Source organism: Ciconia boyciana, chromosome 2 (assembly GCF_034638445.1).
Source record: "Ciconia boyciana chromosome 2, ASM3463844v1, whole genome shotgun sequence".
Taxonomy (NCBI): Eukaryota; Metazoa; Chordata; class Aves; order Ciconiiformes; family Ciconiidae; genus Ciconia; species Ciconia boyciana.
The window spans coordinates 52,066,439-52,085,928 of NC_132935.1; the positions used below are offsets into that span (position 1 = coordinate 52,066,439).

The 19,490-nt window shown below is 40.3% G+C and overlaps 1 protein-coding gene across 1 annotated transcript in view; it reads left to right on the forward strand.

The window, feature by feature from the left end:
- NPC1 (NPC intracellular cholesterol transporter 1) overlaps window positions 1–19,490 on the forward strand; it is a 29,657-nt gene that overhangs the window by 8,985 nt on the left and 1,182 nt on the right. Inside the window, exons 4-24 of the mRNA XM_072852625.1 lie at window positions 529–704; window positions 1,622–1,789; window positions 2,427–2,676; window positions 4,153–4,229; window positions 4,897–5,267; window positions 5,657–5,883; window positions 6,447–6,547; window positions 7,558–7,660; window positions 8,608–8,797; window positions 9,211–9,393; window positions 10,129–10,243; window positions 11,067–11,194; window positions 11,280–11,420; window positions 12,003–12,092; window positions 12,203–12,393; window positions 13,187–13,302; window positions 13,878–14,007; window positions 14,414–14,614; window positions 15,481–15,712; window positions 18,169–18,282; window positions 19,082–19,244. Of these exons, the coding sequence (XP_072708726.1) occupies window positions 529–704; window positions 1,622–1,789; window positions 2,427–2,676; window positions 4,153–4,229; window positions 4,897–5,267; window positions 5,657–5,883; window positions 6,447–6,547; window positions 7,558–7,660; window positions 8,608–8,797; window positions 9,211–9,393; window positions 10,129–10,243; window positions 11,067–11,194; window positions 11,280–11,420; window positions 12,003–12,092; window positions 12,203–12,393; window positions 13,187–13,302; window positions 13,878–14,007; window positions 14,414–14,614; window positions 15,481–15,712; window positions 18,169–18,282; window positions 19,082–19,244 (3,467 nt within the window). The remainder of the gene's footprint in view (window positions 1–528; window positions 705–1,621; window positions 1,790–2,426; window positions 2,677–4,152; window positions 4,230–4,896; window positions 5,268–5,656; window positions 5,884–6,446; window positions 6,548–7,557; window positions 7,661–8,607; window positions 8,798–9,210; window positions 9,394–10,128; window positions 10,244–11,066; window positions 11,195–11,279; window positions 11,421–12,002; window positions 12,093–12,202; window positions 12,394–13,186; window positions 13,303–13,877; window positions 14,008–14,413; window positions 14,615–15,480; window positions 15,713–18,168; window positions 18,283–19,081; window positions 19,245–19,490) is intronic.

Sequence of the window (19,490 nt, forward strand, 5' to 3'; positions counted from 1 at the left end):
AGTAGACTGTTGAAAAGGTGGTAACTTAATTTAAAGGCTTATTGGAACAAGCTCTTGGAGAGACTTCCTCATCCATATCAGGAGGCTTTAATTTCATGAAACAACTACTTGCAGTCTGGATTAAGTTAGTTGGTAGAATAAACATTGCCTTAGTTTGTCTCAAGCTACTGTACTTGTAATGAAGCCTCCAGAAGAGGGTGACACAAAGTACTGTTCAGTCTTCTTGTTCTAACAGAAGTCTTCCTGCTAGCAAAAGTTAAGTTTTCCTTCAAATTGTAGTAAAATTCTGCTTGTATCTGCTATTTGAGGTAGGCAATTTTGCTAGTGAATGATGTTGATGCTACTGATGAGTATTAAGCAATTTTAAGCACCGACTACTGTTGTATTGCTAACTTAAAACTTGCAGAATTTAAATATTTTGTTCTGTCACTCTAAGCAGAATGTTTACACTTCCTGTGTAGGTCAAATCAGATATCCCTTGCATCTTTACTTCTTATCTGATTGCTGTTCATTGACTTTCCTACCCAGATGTCCATCGTGTTTTTACAACTTGATAAACCTCTTCTGTGAACTGACTTGCAGTCCAAATCAGTCTGACTTTTTGAATGTTACAAGCACCATACCTTATTATGATCCAATTTCAAAAGAGAACAAAAGCAGCATTACAGAGCTGCAGTACTTTATTGGAGAACGCTTTGCAAATGGTGAGTAAGCAGTGTGTTAATTTACCTAGGCTTTTGTCAAGGTAACAAGACCAGTGCTTTCCCGGGAAGAATTGGAAGGGGGAAACATCTCTGACTGTCTTTTGAAGTTTGAGGCATCAAATATGTACTAGTAGGTCCCCCTTGAAACTGCTGGAACACTAACTTCTGCCTGGGTAGGAGGCATTACACTGACGCTGCTAATAACAGTGTTTTTGAAGACTCAGCTGAGACTGGACGCCTATGCAAATGGTTAATAGCTGATAACCCTGATGACTTTAACTTCAGAAAAACAAAGTTGCTGCCAAATACTGAATGTCCAAAGCCTACCTGATATTGAAACTGTCTGGCAAGTATGATAGTGAAGTTTGTGCACAGTGCCCTACAATGGTTCTCCAAGAGGCACTCATTCCTCTTGAAATGGACTGTTCTAGTCCTTTGTCAAATCCAAAGATGTTTTTTCTAAGAACAAACGAATTTGGGTTGTATTTTGGTTTTATAGCAAGCTTGAAGCATTAATTCAGTCCTTGTACACTTTGTGCAGTAACTTAATCAAGTTATGAGACACTTGAAAGTCATATATGGCCTACAGGTCAAAAGTACCTCAAATATTTGTCACAACTGTCCCTGAAAGCAACTTTATATTAAGTACCATTCCCTCTCAAACAGTACTGTAGGTTCTAGCATAATGCAGATTCAGGTGGCCTACTCAGAGTAAGATAGCTGTAACAAAGTATTGCAACCTTGAATACTGTAAATACAACTGAAAGCATTATTTCACTATCTTAAGATGTTTTGTCTTGAAAGCTATATGCACATTCTTTGAACTTGGTGAGTCTAGTTATTGGAAATACTTGGAATGCTCACTGAATTAGTAACATCGGTTTAATGACTCTTCTGTCTTCATGCACTCTTCCTAGCGATGTATAATGCCTGCAAAGATGTGGAGGCTCCATCAAGTAATGTTAAAGCACTCGGGCTGCTGTGTGGGAAGGATGTCAAGGACTGCAATGCAACCAACTGGATTGAGTACATGTTTAGTAAAGACAATGGACAAACTCCTTTCAGCATTATTCCTATCTTTTCAGGTAAGAAACTTAATAGTCCTTGCCTTTGACGCTTCTGTCAAAGGCTGTGTGCTATAGCTAGTATACTGATTTGTTAAATAGCTGCTCAGCAATGAATGTCTGCCATCAGAGGCTTTCAAAGCAATGTGAGAGAAACTGATTGTCTTTGATTTCTGCTTGGAAGTCATACGTTGCACTTGCTTTGTACGCAGCTTCTTGCTGTATAGATCTCTCAAACTCCTTAAGGGATGGGCTGAGCTTAGGCAACTGGATAGCTTGTATTCCTTGGGAAACTAGGGCAGTACCCTGACCCTTTCAGACTTCTTTGTAAGGAAATTGTTACACATTTCACAATGAACAGATGAGGGGGTTGGCAAATCATTGCTGGGATGATAGAAGTATGTGCTTATTAGTTTTACAGGCTGAAGTGTTCTAAAACATGACCAGTCATTTAGTTAGTAGACAACTGTAAATAGTCAATACCTGCTATGGAAAAGGCAGTGGCTTCTTCAGCTCTAAGACCAAGAAAAGCTACTCTATATGGAAGCTAGGTGCTTTCATATAAAGGGTTAACTAATTTAACTGGGAAGATTGTGTTGTGAAGGTCTGCATTTTTACCTGGTAGTAAACTGGCTCTGCGACTTGTGATTTGTCACAGATGTTCCTGTCTATGGAATGAATCCTATGAACAATGCTACCAAAGGCTGTAATGAGTCTATGGATGATTCAACAGGACCATGCAGCTGTCAGGACTGTTCAATTGTTTGTGGTCCAAAACCTCAACCCCCTCCATTGCCTGCTCCTTGGCTTTTGTTTGGTTTGGATGCTGTGTATGTCATCATGTGGATCTCCTACATGGGATTTCTACTTATATTTTTTGCACTAGTTTTTGGAGTCTGGTGTTACAGGTAAAGCATTCAAAAAGCTCAGCTCTGAAAGTCACTTGCCTTTTCCCTGAAAACTTCCTTTGCCCAGGACAGAACGCTTATGTCTCTACTTCTTCACCTAGCCAAAAGTCATGTTCTGTGGCAGATGCTTACACCTGGGGAGTGTTCTAACACCTAAAACCATGTGGTAGAAAGCGAGTGCAGAAGTCGGTTTAGCTGATGCACAGCTCTCATAGCATCCCTAGCTACAGGATCAAATACACAAATCTATAACTTTGTAAGCAAGAACTTGAGAGTATGCAAAAGTCTGGGGAAATGCATATATCTGCTTCATCTGACTGACATTAAGCGTTTGTGGTAAAGACCAAAGTCTCACTTCAACTGTGTCTGTTCTTGGATGGTATGCATTAAAATATCAGAGCACTGTCTTCCAGGAACAGTGAACTGTCTTCATACTCAAATGTCAAACTTCTCTGGAAGCTGTGGGGTTTTACAGTGCTTCAGAGTAGGTCAGTATGCTAATAAACTAATATCTTGGAGAACCCATATGACTAAGTAAAAATGCATTCCTGTTCTCTTCAAGTCACTTGTTCCGTAAGTTGTAATTGGAATGAGCTGGAAAATTCCAGTGATGGAGAGGCCTGTTTACTACATGCAGTGTTTCATTAAAGTCTTCATTACTTCTGGCTGTTAAACACTGTTGCACATGTAACACACCATACTTTGTCAGGAGATGTGTCTGAGTGGGAAAGAATCACTGTAAGTTTGACTTAGATAATGGGATTGTGGGAACTCAATTCAGGACCTGTGGGAGAGAGCAAGATCTAGTATTTGCAGCAACATGCAATCATAATGTAGCTTTCATGCAGACTGGTACTTGTAATAAAACAATCACTGCCCTATTGCAAATTAAGTCATGGATACTTTTCCTCAGTGTCCTGTTTTGAAAAAACTAAATAAAAGCTGAGCTTCCAGTAATTATAGCATTTTGTAAAGTAAGGGGCAGCAAGCCAGCTTCTCTGTACTATGTGATACTTGCTAGTAAAGTGCACAAGTAGCTGTAACTGTAAATACTTTGGTGTGGGTGTGCTAGCAATCTGGAGCAGTGGAAACCTATCATATTTCTTAATAGTGGAAGCCTCTGGAAAATGCTATGTAATATCCTTAAGTATGGTGGTACTTCTTAGTGCAACTTCAATATTGTTCAATTATGATCAGGAATCTGAAATTGCTGTATAATTGTGTAAGGAACGTGTGCTTGATCCAAGCTGGAAAAGTTTATTAAGACAGCCAACGTGGCTATAAGTTGTTCCAAAGGATCATAAAGCTGGAGATTGCTGTTCTTGAGTGGATGGGTGTACGGGGAACACGATGCCTGTAGATTCTGGAGGAGTCAAATATCAAATTTTTTACTAGCATTGGACTCTATTCTTACTGTACAAACCCCCCAAAATACCTTTTTGGGGGAGCAGGGTAACATAGCTTTTTGTCTTGCAGGAGGCGGCACTTTGTCTCAGAGTACACACCAATTGACAGCAATATAGCCTTTTCTGTGAATTCCCATCGTGACAATGGTATGTCTTGGATAAGAGTAATAGATTTATTAGAAACTCAGCTTAAGTGCATCCCACTCCTGTGGATGGGCTCTGGCATTTTAGCTTTGTTAGGCCATGTAATCCATTCTTACAGGGCTTTATTTCAGTCTTTTGGACAGTATCTCTCTTCTTTTATAGTACTTAACCCTAGTTTGCTGGATGCTGAAAGCCCTGGTTGCACAGTTTATGGGTCTAGCTATGCTAATAAGAAGTTCTGGAGAGCTTTGTAGCTGAGAGCAAAGGGGGGCAACATGATGGTAAAATCAATTTGATCATGTTCTGACCCATCCCTGTATCCATTCAAAGCATGCCATGAAAGAACTGTAGTCTAACTCGTGTAGCAGCTGAGGTAGCTCACTTTAATGCCTATGTAATTTTTTTAGCTGCTTCCCACCTTTATTTGCTGTGCCTACTGCTATCAAAGATAATTTTGCATTAGAAGGGGCAGTGTTAAGTACAAGCTGTTTTCGTCCCCCTTGACCTCAGTCAAGGACTGGTCCCTGGGTCTGACTGTCAGTGTAGACATAGCTTCTGGTGCTTACTACAAACAGAGCTAGAATAAAATTTCATCTTTCCTAGTGGACTTCAAGAAAATGCTGCTTAACTGATTTCTCAAATGTTTACTGTTTACTTCTTGCTCTTACAGGGAAAATTACCTGTGGTGAAAGGCTTGGTGAAAGGTTTGAGAATGGCCTAAGAATGACATTCACATCATGGGGGGCTTTCTGTGTCAGAAATCCACGTCCTGTTATCCTCTTCTCTGTGGTCTTCATTGCAATGTGCTGCTCAGGCTTCGTATATGTTAAAGCGACTACAAACCCTGTAGATCTCTGGTCAGCCCCAAGCAGCCAAGCTCGCAAGGAGAAGGAGTACTTTGACACACACTTTGGGCCTTTCTTTCGTACTGAACAAATTATTATTCAAGCACCAAACAGCTATCCAGACACCTATTCACCTTTCCCGTCGGGAACAGATGTACCTTTTGGGCCTCCACTTCGCAAAGAGATTCTCCATCAGGTAATTGTGACTTCCCAAGAGCAAAGACCTAAACATACCTAACAGGTATAACCATATGGAGTTGGCTTCCATCTGTAATGCCATGCGTGCATCAAAACAGTCACTAGATATTCATATTAAAAATCCTAGTCTTACTATAAAACCTCTTTGCTGAAAACCTTGTCTTTTGATCTCTTCTGTTAGAGGTAGACTTGCAAGCTAAGTCCCAGTAAGTATTCTTAGTGTAAACATAGAAATAAAGAGATTTAGTCATGTGCTTCTATTCATGTGTGTCACTGCCTTTGGAAACTTACAGGGATATAGCATGCACTTAAGTTCTGTCTTGCTAAGGAAATGCTTTCTTGTGCTGCTCTTAAACTATGGTTTGGCTTGTTTTTTATTTTTTCAAGGTGCTGAATTTGCAGGATGCTATTGTCAACATAACTGCTTCTTTCGACAATGAGACTGTAATGCTGAAAGACATTTGCCTGGCTCCTCTTGCTCCCTACAACAACAACTGCACTATACTGAGTGTACTCAACTACTTTCAGAACAGTCATTCTGTACTAGATCACACTATTGCAGATGAGTTTTTTGTCATTGCTGACTACCACACTCACTTCTTATACTGTGTTCGGTAAGCAGTACAATTGCATGTTTCTGTAACTGTAGGCCAGCTAGGTATTTATCTTGCTGGCAAACAAAACTAGCTAGTTCTTGCTGCCCCCTTGAACCTTTTCTTACCCCTTTTTAAACTCACAATACTATGTGGAACTGCAGATTAGTATAGATTGCTTCTGTTTCTTTGTCTTAGTACTACACCAGAAGCTGCATTTTAATCAGGTTTCAGGTTAAGCTTGGCTTGGGGCAGACACTGGCTCTGTTTTACCTTAACCATGTTTTAAACACCCCTGAGAATTAGAATTCTGATACAAAAGACAGTTTCTAAGCTTTCACTTCAGTTTATAGTTCAGTTGGGTAGAAACCACTCCTTGTCTCAGAAGCTATCAGGAAGACACCTTTAAAACTGTATTTAAATTCAAAGCAAACATAGCCCAAGGGCAATGTATCACTAGCAGTCTTTTCTCATTTCTCTCTTGATAGTCAGTTATAACACAACAACTTTTTACTCTTTGTCCTGTGGTGCTGTGCCTTAGTTGTCAAGCAGAAGCTAACAATTATTGCTGGTGATCTCTTTAGGGCTCCAGCATCACTGAATGACACAAGCTTGCTTCACGATCCCTGCTTAGGAACATTTGGTGGACCTGTATTTCCATGGCTGGTGTTGGGAGGATACGATGGTAGGTGGCAAAACAGTGTTGCAGATTAAGTCTTGAAAGTGCATACTTGTGTGCTGCCTTAGGCACTAAAGGTGCATTCTCAATCAACGCACATTTAAATGCACTCCAGAGAAAATGGAGTTTTGTTAAACTTTAAGGATGTTTTAAATAAACTCAACTTTTTAAAAATAAAGTTTAAAATAAACTTTTTTAAATAAAATAGATCAGTGCTGAGATTGGAGGCAGACTGCTTGCATTTAGCATTTGAGAGTAGCCTATTACTGGAACGTACTTGTCATGTTGACAAATATGCAAGTGTTCAGTCTGCTTTGGGCCTGCTAAAGGATCTTTAGTTTTTGGAGACGAGATAAAGATATGAAGTATTTCAAGTTGGCATGCTGGCATACGCATGTATTTTGCTTTTGAGTTAGAATAGAGTTTTATCACTGATCCGACAAAGGAGTTAAGAATAGATTAAGATGTTCACAAAGGAAATCCTTTCATAATTATTCTGAAGCCAGAATTTTGTTGAAGCAATTTATCCAATGAAACATAACTTGATAGATCTATCAAACACAAATGTACTAAAACAGCCCTTGAAGGCAAGCACATTAAACTGTAGATTTTTGTACTTGTTTTGCGTAAAACCTAAGTATGCAAGAGGCACCACGTTTAAGAAACCACATCCCGTTATCACTAGATGGGAAGTCATAAGCACTGGTTGTATAGTAGCCCTTTGTCTAACCACATAACGATTTGATGTTGGGGTGCCATGAACGTGGTAAATAATGGATGATTATTTTTTAATACAATCTGGAGTGCTTATCAACTTCCATTCTTATTTCAGTAATGTCTTTCTTATTTCAGTAGTGTTTTTGAGGACTCAGTGTTGTTAAACAGATTGCATTTAATGGAGTTGTGGGGATGGGCTTGCTTTGGACAATACTAACTTTAAACTTAATTGTACCTGCCTATACTGGAATGTAAGCTCCATTTTGTAATGCTTGACAATTTTTTTTCCTACTCTATAGATGATAACTATAATAATGCTACAGCTCTTGTTATTACTTTTCCTGTCAACAACTACTACAATGACTCAAGAAAGCTAATGAAAGCCTTGGCATGGGAAAAAGAGTAAGTAGGCTTCTTGTATTCTGAAATGCATGCATTACTTAGAGCACCCTTTAAATGTAGATACATGAAAAACACCTATACTGCCCTGGTAGTTTTTCAGTATAACTACAGGGATGTTTTGAGAAGCAATAAAACCTGTTAAGGACAGACTATACTGGTCATAAGACTTTCACTTTATCTGGCATAATTCATTTGCTTTGAGGAGATAAGTTCTAGTTTTGTAAGTGACCATCTAGTCCAGTAGTACTTTAGAAAGGATTTTATATATTTCACTTTGGCTAGAATTACACAGGTAGACTCTCCAATCTACTGGATGATTACCACCAGTGGAAAGGTCCAGCATTATATTGTAATTCTTAAACTGTAATTTTTGTAAGTCTTCCAGATGAGGATCTAAAGCTTTCATCCCCTTCAGCATCTTGAAGAGCTGATGTTGGCTTACACAGGCCAATTGCTCTGGCTAACAGTTTGGATAAAAAATACTGTACTTGAAAGTCTGAGACTAAGTACAAGTATAACTAGTGTCTACCTGTGTCACAAGCACCTCCCTTCAGTTAGAGGACCTGAAGTACGGGCTAATAAATTGTTCAAGTACTGTAAGCAAGCTGCAGTCATATTTCATGTGTGTACTTTTAAGTCTAGCTTTGAGGAAAACTGCACTTATGCTTTGAAATAGTTTACACTTATGCAAGATATCTGGTTTCCTCCAGCTCTGGAGAGAGCATGGAAGGCATTTCAGCATAGTGTATATCTAGTGCTTGGAGTAGAGTTCTAGGGATGTGTAGTCACCACCTCTCTCTTAAAAATGAGGAATGTCCCGTAAAGTGTCTGGCTACAGTGCACTCTTGTACCACACAGATGACTTAAATTTGCCTTCAGCTGATTTCCAAGTATTTCTAATACAAGATGTTTTATCCTTTAAAGTGTGACTGACTCTTTTCTTTTAGGTTTATTAACTTCTTGAAGAACTACAATAATCCAAACTTAACTATATCATTTTCTGCGGAACGGAGCATTGAAGATGAAATCAATCGTGAAAGCAAGAGTGATATTGGCACTGTGTTGATAAGCTATATTGTAATGTTTATGTACATCTCCATAGCTTTGGGACATATCCAGAGCTGTAGAAGACTGCTGGTACGTGTATAGTTCTCATTGCTATAAACACTGAAGCTGCAGCTTGCTGACTAGTTTTTCTTAGCTTTAAGTGACTGAAATATTTTTGCAGGCTGCTCATATTTGATCTTGTCTTAAAGCATTGAGTCATCCTTGGGCAGGAGGTAGGGGGAGCATTGTCCTTCATGTCATACTTGACAATTCATGTGCTTCATAGCCTCAGCTAAGCCTATTTTCACTTGAGATGTACAGTTAATTAAAGCTCTAAGGCTTGTAGCTTCAAGGTTTTTTTAAAATATCTGGATCTTCAAAAGAACCAGAAAAGTAAGTTTTCTATTAACGACACTAAATGTAAGAATATGGTTTTTACTTTTGCTATAATCTGTCCTGTGTGATGATGCTGGTTTGGTTGACAGTCATTACAACTTTTTTAGGTGGATTCAAAGATCTCCCTGGGCATTGCAGGCATCTTGATTGTATTGAGCTCAGTGGCATGTTCTGTAGGCATTTTCAGCTACTTTGGAATCCCACTGACACTGATTGTGATAGAAGTAATTCCCTTCTTGGTGCTGGCTATTGGGGTGGACAACATTTTCATTATAGTCCAAACGCTTCAGGTATGTATTCTTTCATACAGACTCTTCTAAATGTGCCTGTTATCTTTGAAGGCTGTTAACTTGGAGCGGAAAGTCTTCTGCATTCCAGTGCTCAGCCCAGTCTGAGCAGCTCTGGACTCTCACAGGTTATCTAGTAGTCTTGAAGAGAGACAAGATTATATGTGCATTCCCCCCCAAAAAAAAAAATTAAAACATCTGTTTTTTTCTCACTGCTGGTTGATATCAAGTTCCTTTAACATAGTTTCTGGTCCACATACTAATGATGTACAAATGAATAGTATTTTTAACATCCTTCTCTGGTAGTTGTAGAACTTGACTACTATTTTGATCACTTGTAATTTTAGTGTATTGAGCAGTAATTGTGGACTAAACTACATGCTTCAGACCAGGGACTTCTGACACTAAGTCTTAGTGGGTAATCTGCTTTCTAATTTGACAGGCTCAATAACCCACTGAAACTGGCACTGCCCCTGGCGAGTTTGTGGTTTTGGCTGAAGTACTGAACTTACTACTGTATTTTAAGTTAAGTTTCAAGCAAGGCAACAGAGGGATGTTCATGCTGCTTTTGTATTAGAGAATCTCTGCTTTTTTTATCTAACTTATGTTAATGCAGTGAAAACGATAAAAGATGGGTTTGGATGTTTGAAAGTTGTTTTGTGTGGGTTTTTAAGCCACATGAAAGCACTTTCTAAAGTGCATGATTCCTAATTATTATAAATTATTGCCTTAAAACAGAGAGATGAGCGCCTTCAGGGTGAAACTCTGGATAAACAGATTGGCAGAGTCTTGGGAGATGTGGCACCCAGTATGTTTCTCTCATCTCTTTCGGAGACTGTGGCATTCTTTCTTGGTAAGACTTCTGTAATATTTGAAGATAAGGGCCTTATCATACCTGCATGTTGCAAGAATAAATGCAAAGCTAAAATATAAAAACAAAGCAAGAATTTGTAGAAGAAGTTTAGTTGTTCATTGCTTGTAATCAAGTTTAACTTGACCTCTGCTGAGGATAGGCATTGTAGTACTTTGAGAGACTGGCACAGTTAAAAAGATGTAATTCTGAATCTGTCAAGCTCTTCAGCTTGAAAGGCTGGAGCTTTTTACTGATTTGTCGTGACTGACAAGTCTAAACTTGACCTTACTAATATATCAAATATCAGGGTGTACTAGTTCCTACATTGCATTCAGTCACCTTGCCACTGCTTGGAAAAATGCCCCTATGACAGACTATGTTTGAGGTTCACTCTTATGGTATGTGTTAGAGGTGTACCTCATGTTGTTACCCTTCAAGTATAAATTGGCCTTCTTTCATAATGAACTTGTTTACTTGGAGTGTTATTTGCCATTGGTTCAACTTGCATTGAGTGGCTTAATATTGAAGCAAGATCTTGCTTGACAGCACTCCTTAACTACCCTCTTATGCAGCCTGCACAAGACTAGTAACTTTGGAATTGAGAAATGTCTTAAAGCTAGTCACTTCTTTGCACAGCCTTAATGCTGTCAAACAGGTCAAAGACAGCAGTTGTAGTCAGGCTTATATCAGCTGTCTTCTTTATTCTTAAGAGAATGGCTCTTTGTCCTGCTAATGCTTCAGTTGGATATCTGTCTAGAAAATGCTCATGCATTTCTTAAACAAGAGAGCTTGTTTGTTTAACAAACTGGGTCACTTCCTTCAGGGACACTGTCTACGATGCCAGCGGTTCGCACATTCTCCCTTTTTGCTGGAATGGCTGTGCTCATAGACTTTATTCTTCAAGTCACTTGCTTCATAAGTCTCCTGGGCTTGGATATTAAGCGTCAAGAGGTGAGTATAAATGCACCTGTAATTGCAGTGTAATAAAGAAGGCATCTTCTGCAGAACTGTACTAATCTATTTAATCTGTTTTCAGAGGAATAGACTGGATATTCTGTGTTGCATCAAAAGCAATGAAGAAACAAGCGGAGTCCAACGTTCTGAGAGCATCTTATTTCTGTTCTTCAAAAATCTATATTCTCCATATCTGCTTAAGGATTGGATGAGACCAATAGTAGTATGTATACTCTGTTTACAGTAAGCAAGTCATCTAAACTTGAGCAAAAGTGTAGCAAGCCTGAATGTCTCATACTGAAGAAGAATCTTCAACACAATGAAACAAACAAAGCTTGTAGGATTTTTGCTTTCAGCATTAGTATTGGAATAAGCTTTTGTAACTGCAAGAGTATTTCTAGTAAATAAGGGGCTTGACCTTGGATTGTCCAAGGCCCGGATTTAAGAGTTGCATTACTGACAATCACATCACTCTAGGCGTATGTCAAAAGTTAGCACATGTTGGCTCCTACACTGCGTTAATCTAGAGTGGTGTTGCTGAATCTGTGATTCAGTTTGATGTTACTGTGCTTATTTACAGAAAGTGTTTGGCATTATCTTTCACTGCTGCCTTCTAAGTATAAATTTTCCCTTATGGCTCCAAAGGGAACTTGAGTAGTTAGGTTTTATTGCCACTGTTGTACTAAGCCTGGGTAGCATACTTAAACTAAAGCCTCTTTGCATGGGTGCTATTAACTTGGTAAATTACTTCTATTGCTTGTTGTTTCTCCACAGTTCTCACTTCCATGAATCTGCTTTTTTGCAGATAGCAGTGTTTGTGGGCGTTCTGTCATTCAGTACAGCAGTTATGCACAATATAGAGATTGGACTGGATCAGTCTCTCTCAATGCCAGATGTAAGTCTTAAGATCATATCGCTCTTCAGCAATTTGTGGCTGAATTGAAACCTTGATATCTTGTGCTGCCTCACCATTATGTAATAGTAACTAAAAACTTTCACTTTAAGGACTCCTATGTAATGGATTACTTCAGCCAGCTCAGCAAGTACCTGCATGCAGGTCCTCCTGTCTACTTCGTCCTAGAAGAAGGGCACAACTACACCTCTTTGGAAGGGCAGAACATGGTGTGTGGTGGAATGGGATGTAATAATGATTCTCTTGTCCAGCAAGTCTTCAATGCTGCAGAAATTGGTAGCTAGTAAGTATTTCATGTTTTTTCTCTGCATAGTCACTGTAGCTGACCAGTGTGTCCTTTTAATTTAGTTCAGGCTCAGCTGTTGATCGTACAAGTGACACTCTATTGTACTTGCTTTATGCTGGGGGCGGGGGGGGGGTGGGCGCGGGCAGGGAAGGGAAGAAGCTCTGGCAATCTCCTAGAATGAGGATAAAACCTGTCTGGACTGGTGGGATATATTCATGTACTTGTGTTTGGAAAAGGGGCTTGATCCTTCAAGGAATCTGGGTATTGTAGGAAGAAGAACTGATGACATCCTCTCAGTACAGTTAAGCTTTCCTGGAAAATGACTTGCATGCTCAGCTTCTAAACTTGGTGGATAAACTAGCCTAGCCTAGCAAGGCTAAGCAGGAATTGTATCTGGAGTTCAGTTGCTAACAACTGAAGAAAGTCTCTTCCTGATTCCTTCCACTGTAGTTCAGTGGTTTTACTTCAGCCTAACTGAAGGAGAAGCCTTGCTTGAAAACTAAGGCAACAATATCTGGAATAGCATGGGGCATAGAGTAGACAGGGGAATGGAAAGCTGAGTTTGGCGGTGGAACTTCAATGCAGGGAAGAAGCTCCTGCTATTTGCTAGCTGCAGTGTTACGAGCAAGACTGGCTCTTGGATGGGGTACTGGAGTAGGGGACTATATGGAGAGCTAAGTACCATGGACCAGAAAGTGTTGACATGGAATAAATCAGCACTGGAGAGATCAAGGGATGTGTTCTGAAATGAAACATAAAATTACTGATGATGGTTATGTTATTTTATTAGCACGAGGATAGGCTATGCCCCATCATCCTGGATTGATGACTACTTTGACTGGGTGAAGCCACAGTCATCCTGTTGCAGAGTCTACAATACCACTGGACAGTTTTGCAATGCTTCAGGTATTAGCATCCATCTTGCTGCTAAGGGATTAGCTTGTTTGGCTGTGAAACTTATAAATCACTTTATCATGGTATGAGTCAGGTGAATAGCTTTTCTTACTGTGAGCAGGCACCTCTTGAGTTGCCCTCTAACTTGTCTGAACTGCTGTTTGAGTGAACTTAAACATCCTCCTGGAATGTCGCAGGTTGAAGACAGCCTACCCAGACAGCCAATGTAATGACTATTCAAAAAATAACTTGTTATAAAAAATTTTGATCCTTCTGCTGGTTTCATTAGAGCACACAAACTTAGTGCTCTGGTTTTGCTCAGATCCTTCAGTTTGGTATAATTCTCATCAGGTCTAATGTAGATAGTGCACAAGTAACTGAGTTCTCAGGTAGTCCTTGCCTTAGTAGTAATAAATAAAAACAAAGGACTACAAATTTTGCACAGAATTTCAGGGCTGATCAGTTATTTCATCAGTGAAAATGCTTTTTATGGACTTGTATCCTGTAGTATTGCAAGTCAGAAGTTACTAGTGTTATGACAAAGAATACTTGATCGTGTAGCTGACCTTCTTCCTGTATTTCTTCAGTCACTGATCCATCCTGCACTCGTTGTCGACCACTGACTCAAGAAGGCAAGCAGAGACCACAGGGCAAAGACTTCATGACATTTTTGCCAATGTTCCTATCGGACAACCCTAATCCTAAATGTGGCAAAGGGTAAGAGCCATATTCTACATATCTTGCTTAGACCAGTGTGTCAAAGATACTTGCTCTGGACGTGTGACTTTTTTTATGTCTGCAAGGTTGGATATCTAATGACCTTCTAAAAGGCATACAAACATTGACATCTCACCTGTTCTATAGTATTTTCTGAAATAAAACTGGGAAAGCAAATGAATGCATTGTCAACTAAATGGAACAGCAGCTTTCCCCCGTACAAAGAGAAACAACTTCTATAGTCAGTCTGTTCTAGTATATCTTGTGTAATCTTGAAATGTATTGTGCTCTGAAGCTTTTATCAGTTTTGGAAACTGTTAGAAACAAGATTATAAGTTACAAAAGCTAATAAATTGGAATGGTGCTCAGTGACATTGACATCTAAAACGTTACTATGTTTACATAGAGGACATGCTGCATATAACTCTGCTGTCAACTTTATAAACAACAACTCTGATGTTGGAGCTACTTATTTTATGACTTACCATACTGTACTGAAAACATCATCTGATTTTATTGATGCTATGAAGAAAGCTCGGGTTATAGCAGATAATATAACTGAAACCATGGGCATCAAAGAGAAGAACTACCGGGTGTTTCCTTACAGGTATGCTTAAATCTTTCTTGCCTTAGTGACAAATATTCAACTTGAACTGAGAAAAGGTACTGGTTAATAACATCTTGGAGACTTGAGTTTTGTCTAACAGGAGGTAATATAGAGACTCTGGAATGTCTAGTAAAACCACAGAAATGCAACTTGCATCCACTGTACTAACTTCTCTTTACTGTGGTTGATAACTAACTTAAATCAAGAAACCTGTCCTTCACCACAAAGGCAGCTCTAGCTTCAGCTTGGGCACTTCCTAGCTTTCATAGTAGGGTTTAATAGTTCTAACAAGCAGATGTGTTGACCTGGGTCGTGGCAAGCTGTAATGTGAATGTATTGACTTCAACCTTAAGTTATTTAAACTTAAAGCAAAGGCAGCAGTGATGTCAAGTACTGCTTGTCTAATGCTTGCATGATTAACATACTAAAGACTCTGTATAAGAGTACCACAATGAAATTGAATTGGAATTGATATCTGTACAGTTGAAATATTAATCTCTTTGCTTCAAAGAATCCTATCCATCCTTATAGTCTCACTGCATAATGAATCAGTTCAGACCCTCTGCAGTAGTTCCTGCAGATACCACAATCAATCTGAGGAACTACCTTCTGGCAACTACTGTAGCTGCTTATATTGAAGTGTGGGGATTACCCTGACTTCCAAATACAACCTTTATTTGAAGTGTTAGTGAAGAGCTCTCATATAACAGCCAGTGTTCTGTAGGAGTCATTCCACTGATGCTAGGAAGCCAGTTCCTGTTTGGTGACTTCTAGAAGGAAGAAACCACTTTATCCTTAGCACAGGAGCTGATCTATTGGCACATTACAAGGAAGATGGCTAACTACAACTTCTGTTCTTTCCACAGTGTGTTTTATGTCTTCTATGAACAATACTTGACAATTGTGCATGATGCTATCTTTAACCTCTGCATCTCCTTGGGATCAATATTTTTGGTGACAACTGTGCTGCTTGGTTTTGAAGTATGGGCTGCTGTTATAGTTTCAATAACTATTGCTATGATAATCATCAACATGTTTGGACTGATGTGGCTCTGGGGCATCAGCTTGAATGCAGTTTCATTAGTAAATCTTGTCATGGTAAGTTAACAAGACATCCCTCTGCTTCTGTTTCCAAGTCTTGAACAGTTCTATGTGTCTTCTGTATATATTCATGATGCCAAGTAGTAGTTTCTACTAAACTTTGACAGGCAGTTGAACAGTAGTGGAACTATCTTAATACATCTAGATGGTGTGTAGAAAACTGATTTTATTCTGACAACTAGTCCTAGTACTGATAAAATACAGCAATTGAACTGTAAGCTGTACTGCATCTGGTGGTGCTTTCTTCTGTTCTGCAGCAACAGTTGTATTGCTACTATATAGGCTAGGTGCTGTTGCACATCAGCAGAGGTTGTTCATGCCTAAGGTAAGGATACGTAGGTTAGTGTTAAGGCTTCTGCTGTATTTATGTTCTACAGAGTAGATCTGTGACATGCTAGCACCAGTGTTGTTCCTGCATAAATGGATCATAGAATCCTTTAGGTTGGAAAGGACCTTTAAGATCGAGTCCAACTGTTAACCTAGCACTGCCAAGCCCACCACTACACCATGTCCCTAAGCACCACATCTACACATCTTTTAAATACTGCCAGGAATGGTGACCCAACCACTTCCCTGGGCAGCCTGTTCCAACACTTGACAACCCTTTCCGTGACGATGTTTTTCCTAATCTCCAATCTAAACCTTCCCTGGTACAACTTGAGGCCATTTCTTCTCCCAAGTAACAAGTGATAGGGCAAGAAGAGACCAACACCCACCTCTCTACAACTTCCTGTCAGGTAGTTTTAGAGAGCAGTAAGGTCTCCCCTCAGCCTCCTTTTCTCCAGGCTAAACAGCCCCAGTTCCCTCAGCCGCTCCTCATAAGACTTGTGCTCCAGACCCTTCACCAGCTGCTTTGCCCTTCTCTGGACATGCCCCAGCACCTCCATGTCTCTCTTGTAGTGAGGGGCCCAAAACTGAACACAGTACTCGAGGTGTGGCCTCACCAGTGCCGAGTACAGAGGGACGATCACTTCCCTAGTCCTGCTGGCCACACTGTTTCTGATACAAGCCAGGATGCTATTGGCTGCCTTGGCCACCTGGGCACACTGCTGGCTCATATTCAGCTGGCTGTTGACCAACACCCCCAGGTCCTTTTCCACTGGGCAGCTTTCCAGCCACTCTTCCCCAAGCCTGTAGCATTGCATGGGGTTGCTGTGACCTAAGTGCAGGACCTTGCACTTAGCCTTGTTGAACCTCATACAATTGGCCTCGGCCCATGGATCCAGCCTGTCCAGATCCCTCCATAGAGCCAGACCAACAACTCCTGCCCGCCCAACTTGGTGTCATCTGCAAACTTACTGAGGGTGCACTCGATCCCCTCATCCAGATGATTGATAAAGATATTAAACAGAACTGGCCCCAACACTGAGCCCTGGGGAACACCACTTGTGACTGGCCACCAACTGGATTTAACTCCATTCACCACCACTCTTTGGGCCCGGCTATCCAGCCACTTTTTTACCCAGAGAAGCATATGCCTGTCCAAGCCACAAGCAGCCAGTTTCTCCAGGAGAATGCTGTGGGAACAGTGTCAAAGGCTTTACTAAAGTCTAGGTAGACAACATCCACAGCCTTCCCCTCATCCATTAGGCGGGTCACCTTGTCATAGAAGGAGATCAGGTTGGTCAAGCAGGACCTGCCTTTCATAAACCCATGCTGGCTGGGCCTGATCACCTGGTTGTCCTGTATGTGCTGTGTGATGGCACTCAAGCAGATCTGCTCCATAACCTTCCCTGGCACCGAGGTCAGACTGACAGCCCTGTAGTTCCCCAGATCCTCCTTCTGGCCTCTCTTGTAGATGCGCAGGAAGTGCCTTGCTGAAACACTCCAGAATTTAGTATCTAATAGCTGAGTGCTGGAGCTCTAGCTTACCTTGCTCTCCAGAGATTTGTTGCAGATCTGAGAAAGTTTTGAAAGCACCATGTTACAACTAGGCTTATGTTCATGCAAGTCTACCTGCTAGATAAGTCTAAGATTTGCCAGCTGGTCAACCAATAAACAGCTTGTTTTTAAGATTAAACAGCTGAGTTTAACACTTCAGAATTATTATGGTATCAAATCAGCATGTACACTCAGTGTTGCTCTAAAGCAATGTTATTGCAGCTAATACCTGTAAACTGATTTCAGTGGTGTTCACTGCATGTACTGTATTGAAACCAGCTTTCTTCAACATCAAGAAACTTTTGTCTTCCAAAACAATCTCATGTTCTGATTCCTGTTTAATCAGATTAATTGTCCATTAGTAATGACTGGTGGTAAAATGCCATACAGTACCTGTAACAGCCTCTAATAACCGAGTAATGCTGAGCTTGTAACTTCCAACAACATTTTAACCCTGCAAACTGCACACAGCTGCTAGAACCTCTAGGCTGTTTAAAGTTCCGAGTAGAGACCTTACCATCAAAATGTTCATCTAAATTATATTTTCATGTATGTTTCTTTTCACTCTCTAGAGTTGTGGTATTGCTGTGGAATTCTGTAGTCACGTGACAAGAGCGTTCACTGTTAGTACCAAGGGCAGTAGAGTAGAGCGTGCAGAAGAAGCTCTGTCTCACATGGGCAGTTCAGTAAGTATCTACTGTATGGGGAGGGGGGGAAATGAGTAGCTAAGTTATAACTTTACAGACTATGCCAATATCCTTAAGTCATAAGGATGGCCTTGCCTTTTCTTTTTGGAATACTTGATTAAAGCTCTTTAGAGGTCAGCCTGGGCTTCTTGTAGTAATATGGGTGACCAAGACTCAATTTTTAGTCTGATGTTACTACTACCTAGTAGTAGAGAACAGAGCTAAAAGCCTTAGTTGAACTAGTAGTTTGGATTAACCTTGAATTGTCCCATTAACACTTAAGTGCTTCTCTCTTCCAAATACTCAGAGGTGACTAGGAAAGGTTGTTCTGAATATGGGATGCAATTGAAGCTGTGGGAATGCAAGCAGGGCTCAGTATTCAGGCAGTACTGTCATCTTACTTAAACTAAGATAAGCAACCTGGATGGGTTTGGAATAGACTGTTCTGGTGATACACGTACTGGACCCAGGTAAGGAACTTCACTGGAATGTGAGTTACTTCAGTAATGGCTTTCATCTGTATCTGCCTGACAAAGTTGAACTAAAACTAGGTGGCTGTACAGATTAAACTTTTAATTGTACTGAGCCTGGCCTGTGGTGTCGGTTCTAGTGGGACCAAGCAGTTGAACTCTTCTCCTGAGCAGGTCTCAGATTTTGTTCCAAGGACTAACAGGTAAGGAGGTATACTGCATATAGGAGCCTCAAATTACACAGGAATTTTAGCAAATGTTAAATACTTAAAGCAAATGGATTACATAAAGCTCTACTTGCCACTTAAAACCACTTTTTTTATTGACAGGTTTTCAGTGGTATCACACTGACCAAATTTGGAGGAATTGTAGTACTGGCTTTTTCCAAATCTCAAATCTTCAAGATATTCTACTTCAGGATGTATCTAGCTATGGTTCTGCTGGGAGCAACACATGGACTAGTATTTCTTCCGGTTCTGCTTAGTTATATAGGTGAGATGTGACAGTCTGCTCTAAAACACACTTCAAACAAAAATAGCTAGCTACCTGTGGACACTTTCCTCTGTTAAATAGGAAGGACTGCGAGGATAAAAAGCAGGCCTTGACTGTGCCTCTCTGTCACTCAAGTAGCTGGTGTGATGGAATGCAAGGGCTGACTGGTGGCAGTGCGAGCTCACCATTACAGGCATGCTGAACTGAAGCGGGCACAGCCGGCCCCATGTGGTTGCACTGTGCTGT